The sequence below is a fragment of the Odontomachus brunneus genome, unplaced genomic scaffold, assembly GCF_010583005.1.
Source record: "Odontomachus brunneus isolate Ranch 3 - 2012 unplaced genomic scaffold, Obru_v1 Obru_scaffold_026, whole genome shotgun sequence".
NCBI classification, from domain to species: domain Eukaryota; kingdom Metazoa; phylum Arthropoda; class Insecta; order Hymenoptera; family Formicidae; genus Odontomachus; species Odontomachus brunneus.
In genome coordinates, this window is record NW_022639476.1 from 594,291 (window position 1) to 603,420 (window position 9,130).

Below are 9,130 nucleotides of genomic sequence, written 5' to 3' on the forward strand. Positions count from 1 at the left end.
CTCTCTCTCTCTCTCTCTCTCTCTCTCTCTCTCTCTCTCTCTCTCTCGGCCGCTTTCGAGTCACAGGAGTGACATTGGCTGTTCTCGTATTGATTTATATGCCCGCCGCTGCATGCGGCCCGGCCGGTGAGCGACGGCCACCTCGCCTTGCACTTGAAGATGCAATCGAACGGTGCCTTCTTTCGTTTAAGGAGAGAGAGACGATCGATGGTGTCGTGCCGGAGAGCACGCGCACGTGCTGCGCATCGCATCGCATCGCATGGCATCGCCTGGCATCACCCGGTCCATATACCGACGTCCTCCCGATCCCGTAGAGGCCGATTCCGAATTCGTCGAGACTCGCGCGCATCATCGTCCAGGCCTCGTCAATATCCGCGCGCGGCGCGGGGAAAGGTAAGGAGCACTTGTGACACCTTCTCTCTTTAATTATTGAATCAACGAGCCGCTGCATCTTCGACGTATTCGTGTTAAGCGAGAGGACCGTGCGTTATTATATTAACAGCGCTAATTAACGAAATACAATGGCGTTTTTGCAACGTCGTCGACGTGAGTCGCGATGAAATTAATTAAAGTGGATTCTCATGAAATCCCGTGGTTGATCGAGGATATGTATGATGCGTATGTGCATAGACATGCATTCAACACGCATTTTTTTTTCATGTTTTTTCCTCGTAGTTGAGGCTCCTTAGGTCCCTCGCTTGACTGTTGAGGTGAGACTGTTGACAGATAACGTTAAGAAGAAGCGAGAAAACGCATGCCCAACATTTTTGCGGAATTAAAGGGAAAGTGAAAAAGAAATAAATAAAAGAATGCGTACGTACAATGATACTTGTGATCGATTGAGCGCATTTGTAAAATCACTCGGAGACTTTACTTTTGCTCTAACAATCGGCAAATAGTCGTAAAATTAACGTGACACATAACTTTCCATTTCAATCTGCTTCTTTTCACGACTTTGTCACGTTAATTTTACGGAAAATTTTCAGGATATTGTACAGACATTTCCACGTATTTCGCAAGAATTTTAGTCACACATTCTTTTGCTCTTCTGACGTCATTAATCAAGACGGTCGCACCGAGGACATATTCCATACACCGTTGCAAACAACATTTTTCGTTTTTTTTAGCATTCTTATAGCAGTTACATAAATTCCAGAATTTATGCGAAATTTTGCGTCCTCGTTTCTCGACAAATTGCGGCTAGACTTCGCGTCAACGGATGCTTTGCTCCAACGGCTCGGTTTGCGCCTGAGATATTATTTTCCTCGGTAGATTGCCGTGGACGCCAAGATATTTTACCGTCTGCAGAATGCGTGCAATAAATTTCCGCGGAGCTGCGAGCGTCAGCTCGCGGCGTCCGCCACGTTGCGTTTCCGCGCGGAGGACGGCTTAGTCCCGCTTCAAATAACGATCATTAACACGAAAAGAATAAGCGGATAACGCAACGTGGCCATAACTCGAGCTCTTTGGACGAAGACGGCCGAGGGATCGCCCGCGTCGGACGGAACAGCGGAAAAAAGACATGAATTCGCGCGAGGGTCTCCGGCGTTTTTCGCAACTTTAAATATGCAATTTCATCCCGCCGGTTCGGCCGGTTCATCCCGCCGGGCCGGCCGGCGGTCTTCTGAAGTCTCCCAGCTTGATGTCGTCACTTGGCTTGCGCGTAAACAGGACGCGAGCTGAACCGAAATTTTTAGCTCTATATTAAAGATTCGTCTACAACGCGGCCGTAATTACATCTTATAATCGTAACACTAGTCTGTCATCAAGTATGTATCCGTTCGTTTTGAGTAAATTCCTGAAAAACAAAAAGTTTTATCGACGAGTCCAATGAGACTTTTCATTCTTCACGAGAGTGCTACGACTTTAGAACGTAATCGCGACCGCATTGTAAACAGTTCTTAAAGCAGTTGTTTCCTCGTCGCGGAACTCTCGATTGATGACGTCAGAAGTGAGAAAACGCATGCTCAAAATTCCTATGAAACACGTCGCAATAAAAGTGCCGTAAAATTAACGTGATATGCAACCCTTCTTTCTAGCCTACCTTCTCATATGTTTTTATCTCTCATGTTAATTTTACGGCTTTACATTTATTGATTGTTGAAGTAGAAAGAAAGCTTTCGAAATATATTTTACAAATGTGTTCAATTAACTACAAGTATCATTTTACATAACATACTCTTCTATTTCGACATATTCCGCAAGAATTGTGGGCACGTTTTCTTGCTTCTAAAATCATTCATCAAGATGGTCGCGGCGAGGAGGACACAGGAGCTCCAATTTCACAAATTCTGTCGAATTTGAAGGACTAATAAGGGTTACTTACCGCTGTTATGTTGCTTAAAAGACTTATTCAAAAATTGTTTAATATTTTATAATATCAAAAATTTATGTTAAGGAGGGATTTATCTAAGAATCATATAATATCCGATTATCTCGATAACTTGCTCACGTTTAATTTTTATTCTCAAGTTCAACAAATGACCTGTTAATTACTCAGTGGCACAGACAGAGTATGTGCGATGAGCATGTATTAATCTAACAACTCTACGTCGACGTCGCGCGTCAATTAAGATAAAAGTATCAAATACGTGCCGAACACGTACTTAATCCTGAACATTCTTATTGTTTTTTCTTATTAGTCTTTATACGAATATTTAAACTTTCAACATAGAATGTATGTATATACTCAGTACTTGTATATATATTTTATGTTAAAAGTTTAAATGTTTATATTTAAAGAGCAAAATAATTTGAAGAGCATAAGAATGTCTAGGATTAGGTATATGTCCGGGTATGAGTACTTTTACCTTAACACATTCTCTGATCGACTCCACGCGAGTGTCAGTACCAGTGAGCTTCGGAACCACGGAACAGCCTGGAACGAGATGCTGAATCGGAAATGCAGAATGCTACGACATATTTCCATATGTGTGTCCAATTATTCATCGCGCAAAAAATGTTTTTCGAATTCGACGGTCGTTTAACGACCGAAACTTACCGAAAATGAAGAGATTCTCTGGAAATCCTTCGCTAACTTCCTTTTCGCGCGATAATCCAGTTAATGCCAGTGGTGGGAACGGAACGTTGAAACAAAACCACACATCAGAGCAAAGAAAACAGTAAAATTCGCCGATCGATTCGAGTCGAACTTTCTCCTGATGTTTATAGGACATCACAAAAGTCTCTTCTCTTTCTCTTTTTTCTTCTTTCTACATAAAATATTTCTTTTCTTCAACTTTTTGTAATTTCAATATCCTAACAGGTCTGAAAATCCTAAATGGTCTTAAATCTCAAACGAAGGTCTTCCATCACAAAGTGTTTAGATAATCAATCTTGGTGTAAATATTGCCGAGATACAAGATTTTCCCGAGAATCTCTTCGAAACAGCTGCCAATCAAAACTGAATTGTCTGTTTCACAAAAGTGCCATCTAAGATGTTGGCAACTTACCTTCTCCATGTGCGGTAGATTTTGTATAGCACTTAGCAGTTCGTCAAGCATTAGAACAGACGGAAATATAAAGAAAAAAAATAAGAAGAATAAGAAAGGACATCCAAAATATAAAAGACTGAAATTCGTTAAATATCATATTCGGGTCTCTTTTCTTCCTACACCTCTCGGCATCGTCGGCGTTATTGTCATGTCTGAGATTCGTTGCCGCAATTCCTGGCGCACCGCCATCGCGCACACTGCATGTATATTCCTTTCTGCTCCTTTCCTCTCTTCCTTTCTCTTCTCACGCTGCTTCGTTTCGCTCCTTCGTTCGTCGTGTCCGGCATGTTCGGGCTGGGCTTTTCCTTCGGCTCTTCGGCCTTTTCAGGCTCGACAATGAAAGCGAGAGCCGGTTGCGCGCGGACCGCAGCTGATCCGCAAGCCGCCGGCTCCAGTAATTGGATACGACAGTTTTTAATTAACGTGTCTGTCGGGACGCGAATTTGCGTCTTCGAAAATGCCGCGGATCCGGTCTCTTGATACGCATCATTTATCGTCAACGTGCTGCGTTCACGTCCCCCCGCGGGTCTGCGTTAAAAAATACACCGTTAACGCAAAACGAAGTGAATCCAACTTGTAGCCGTTCAGGCATTTTCCCCGTAGAAAGAGTTCACCGACTCCTTCTGCAAAACTCCGTGTCTACCTATTGGAACTTACTGAGAATGATCCATCATGACCGTGATCCTTGCGTACAATCGGCGCGTCTCGTCTTGTTTCGATACGAGATCTCTAGAAACCGGAACACAATGGCTCACAATAAAAAGACTCCGGAGCTCATAATGGGCCCGGTTTAAGACCCCCGCAATTACCACGATTACGGTCCGAGCTCTCTCCCTTCAGCCTTCCCCTCTCTCCATCTCTTCTCACAGTCGCTCTGTTTCGGCGGCCCAACATGCCCAGGTCCATGATTCAGGAAATATATACGCAAGCGAGAACCTCGACGTTCGAGGTCTCAGACGAAACCGAGCGGGCTCGGTTGAAAGAGCGCCTCGGAGTATTCAATTAGCTGAGGGGAAATTCACCGGGAAGATTTTACAGGAGAGGATTTAAAGAGAAAGAAAATGTAATGAAAAGCCACTTTGTATGGGGCAAAAGGAGGAGGAGGAGGACAATGAGGAGACTTGTGCCTCAGAGAGGTACTCTCTGCAAATTCAAAAATATCACGACTTACACCGGATGAATCCTTTGAGGGAAGGTCGGCTCGGATGGAGATGCGACACGCGTTACGATAGCGCGTCTGCCACCGGAAAGAGAAGAAGAACCTTAGTAAGAGTAATTTTAACATGAAATATAAATATATTTGGGTGATATTGTACAGTCAGTGATTCGTTCGTATATACAGAACTATGTACAAGCCGAACATTACATGTCGAAGAACACTCGCACATTCTGTGATCACTCTCGCACATTCATCCACACCCACTCTCCTGCCCACACGTGTGCGCGCGCACACACGCACGCACGCACACAGTCGCACACTCTATCGTCCCCGCACACATTCGCAGCAAACGCACACACGCGTCGTCGTCGTCATCGTCATCGTCGTCGTCGTCGTCGTCGTCGTCGTCGTCGTCGTCGTCGATCGTGTGTTCTCGGTCGCACCACTACAACGGCGATCCATACACGGCGTTCGCGCACTCGTTAATTCGATTCTCTCACGATCGGTTCTGCTCGCGTTCCATCATGCTTTCTCTTTCCCCTTTTCTCCCTTTTGCTTTTAGCTTGAGTCGAATAGTTCTGGCGCTCGCACAATGTGGCCGCTACACGCGCCGGTCATCCTCGGTCCGCGTTATCATCGGGTTTCGCCGATTTCTCGGAAGATCGTACACTCCTCCTCCGCTTGAGCTCGATCAGTGATGAGGTCGAGCTCGAGCTTCCCGGTATCTTAACGCACCGTTGACCGACTCCCTTTCAGTATTGTCCATTCCTCCGTTTCGAGGCGAGGATTTTTCTTAAAGCCAACAGGACGCGAAATAACCTGTAGGCCGGTCGACAATGTTTAACTGATAAAACATGGATTTTTTGCAATCGGTCAAGAATGCGTTAAGATCACCTTGGATCTCTCTTTCTCTCTCTCGTATATTCAGTGTATGTATGTGTGTATATGTGTGTGTATATGTGCGCGCGCGCACATACACGAGCGTGAGCCCAGAGATACCGAAATGATCAATCTCTCGGATTGTAATTGAAAATTTGCAATAATACTTATCGCCATCTCTACAGAAAAGGACACGACGAACCTCTCGCGTCGCGGTTATTATTGAAATTATGACGCTTCTGGTACGGCTCGGCGTATGTGTGTGTGCATGTCGACGTGAATGACTTCCATGACTCGTCGATCTCCAATCGCGGCGACGACGACGACGACGACGACGACGACGACGACGACAACGACAACGGCGTGCGAATCGTCGTCGTTTCTCGTTTTGTCAACACAACGGCGAAGGTGAAATACTTCCGTCGGCGCTTTATAGATAAGAGCTAGATAAGAAGCGCGAAAGAGAAGTGTACGACGATTTCGCCAAAGTATACGCACTATACCGGAGTGTAGTAGCGAGTAAGTAGCAAGTCGGCGGAGCGGTCGCAAGATATACAGCATGCATACACACACACACGTACACACGCATACACAGTTGGCATGTATAAGCGCAGATCGTTTTGATCGTTTTTTCTCTCACACACACACACACTCTTTCTCTCTCTCTCTCTCTCTCTCTTTCTCCCTTTCCCTCTACACATCCTCTCTACATCGCCTTCTTTTTTTCCCCTTTTCTTTTCCACTTCGCGTTTTACTCTATTACTTCGTTACAGGACTACGTAGTAGGTTTCTGTGTTTTCTTTTTTATCATTTTTATTTCCGCCCTTTTTCGTTTACCTTCTCGCGTTTTTCCTACTTCCCTTCTTCCTCCCTTTTTTTTCGTTTTCGTGTTTTCGCACCATTTTTCATTCTTTCCCTTCCGTTACGACACACAACGAGGTATCCGTACTTTAGACTTCTCGACTACTAAGTTAGAGAATAAGCGTAGAAATGTATCACACTAGAGACTTGTACATTACCTTAAATGCATAGGTATAATTCCCTTGTTTATTTCTTTTTATCGCGTTTTTTGCTCATTTTCATTTTTTTGCAGCGTTTTCTCGCGTTTTCTCACTGGCTATAACGTTAGCGTAGTACTTGGTTTTGGCTAGAGCTGCGTCTCCCACCGCGGACTCCCACGGTCCCCCGGAATCCAAAAAGAGAACACGACCGAGAGAGAAGAAATATAGAGCGAGGTTAAGATCAAAGGGAGGAAGAGAGAGAAAGAGGGGCTGGAAAAGGAAAGAAAAGATATCAATTTATTGATCTGGGGCAAGCCCCGCTGGAACAAGACAAACAAGATATTCAACAGGTAAACCGTGCATACCGGTCGTAACAGTTGGAAAACCAATACAGGTAAAACAAAAAGCATCAAATAAAACGGAATAAAGTAAAAGAAAAATACAACAGACGAACGTGCAGTATAAGAGGGGCAAAAAGAGGAGATTTCATAAGTAAACTTAAGAAACGTGAATCGACCGCCTTTTCAAGACTTTTCCGAGATATAGATTCTAGATGCACGACCGAAAATAATACAAGAAAATAATAAAGTAAGTAGAGAGTGAGTCAAAGACGACAAGGGAGAAAGTTGAGGGAGGAAGAACGGTACAGATAAGTGAAGCAAGTAGACAGGAGCAGGAGAAAGAAAAGGATAAAGGAAAAAGCAGGACGTCACCGTGTTGAATGACAAGTGGAAAAGATAGGACAGAGGTGGAGGTGATAGAAGAGAAATAGGAGGAGAGAGGCGACAAAGGTGTCGTAGACGGAACCTTTGACACGAGACGCGTCGGACATGCAAAGTCCATCGTGATGCCGGGAGGAGAGAGAGAGAGAGAGAGAGAGAGAGAGAGAGTGAGAGAGAGAGAGAGAGAAAGAGAATAGGACTTTGTCCTCGGAACGGAACCGGAATCGCGGACGATCGCACGGAATCCTCCCTCCCTTCCCTCCAAGCGCGTTTCCGTCATTTAAATTCGAAAAAAAAAAAAGAAAAACGACGGATTGTTCACGAAATTGTCTCTGTGAGCGCCATCATTCCTTCTCTAATTCGGGAGACCCAGGAGAAACCGATCGCGTCGACGTCACCTTATACTGGCCGGAAATCGAGGATGCACTAGTCGCCGGGAATTAACTCTTTTTGCGTAGTGAGCGCGCGGCCTTCGTTTATCCAAAAAATCAAGGACCCACCCCGAAAAACGTTCGTCGTTTTAATTCGGCGGATTAAGCATCGCCTTTCCTCGGCATTCGCCGAAACGTCCTTCGTTCTGAACCGCGAAATTGAGAACACCTTCATCGCGCGGAACTAATTGCTCATTGTAACGTGCCGCACGTGTTTTTTTGGCGACTACGCGGCGACGCATCGATCCAACGGACAGTCCTCCCCTCTGCGCTTCCAATAAAGTGTTTCGTCCCCGAATTGGAAAGTGAAATAAGGTCGATCAGCGGCGAGTTTATCCCTTCTGTCTTGACCGTGCTCTTTATTTCTGTCGAGAAAATCAAGGACGCATCGATCGCACTGGCTTTTCCTTTCGTTCCGAGAGCGCCCTTCGTGCTAATTAGTAACACCACAGACGCCATCGATCGCGTCCCAACTTTTCCTTTCACTTCGAACGCGCCCTTCGTTCCAGTTAAAAAGCGGCTTAAACGCGTCGCATCGATCGCGCGCTTTTTCCTTCATCCCGACGGCGGAACGCTCATTTCCAATTCGGGAAATCGGAAGCACGTCGGGCGTTTATGCTTTTCCGGTTTATATAGATTAATGAATGAAAAAATTGGTGTTTTTTTTTTCTTATATCTTAGTAGCTTCTTTCCGCAAAGAAAACTTTACTGTGTGATGGAAAAGCACTGGCTCGTTTCTAATTGCAGAAAACTCGAACACCTGTCGATCGCGCGAATTTTTCTTCCCTCGTTTTATCTCGGGGAATCCTAGACGCATTGATCGCGCGCGCGCGCGCGCGTCGAGTTTTCCTTCGTTCATGGCGAACGTCCTCATTTCCTTACATCGATCGCTCGGACTTTTCCACCCTTGCACACAAAGAGAGATAGAGATAGAGAGAGAGAGAGCGCTCTTCCTCCCTTGCGCGAATCGAAAATTAAACCCGCGTCGATCCTCCGCCCTTCGTGGCGGACGAAGGAACGATCGTGCCGCTGATCGCTGGGAACTCTGATACCGCGGCCGAGGGAATGAAAGCGGAATTTCATCGCGTCGACGGACCGTGGCATCGAAAACAAAGAGCTCTCGACGTGCGTACGCGATGCTGGGATAGAGTATGAGTGTATAGGGCGCAAAAGGGAACGAGAGAGTAGGAGAGACTAGAAAGTGAGAAAGAGAAGAGGAGAGAAAGAGAGAGGGGAGAGAGAGAAAGAGAGAAGTGCAGGTTATCGATAGAGGCAGAGAGTGAGAAAGGGAGGCAGAAGGGCGGATAAAGGTAGAGAAGAAGAGAGACAGAGAGAGGGAGAAATGCATTTTATCGATATGAAAGAGAAAGAGAGGAAGAAAATCAGAAAGGGAGACAGAGGGACGGCGAAGGGAGGGATAGAGGAAGAGAGAGAGAGAGAGAGA

At 45.5% G+C, this 9,130-nt stretch overlaps 1 protein-coding gene across 2 annotated transcripts in view; it reads left to right on the top strand.

Annotated features, from left to right (window-relative positions):
* LOC116842623 overlaps window positions 1–9,130 on the top strand; it is a 46,129-nt gene that overhangs the window by 7,464 nt on the left and 29,535 nt on the right. For both annotated transcript variants that reach the window (XM_032812069.1, XM_032812068.1), the window contains one exon: window positions 192–393. In XM_032812069.1, the coding sequence (XP_032667960.1) occupies window positions 260–393 (134 nt within the window). In that variant the 5' untranslated portion in view covers window positions 192–259. The remainder of the gene's footprint in view (window positions 1–191; window positions 394–9,130) is intronic.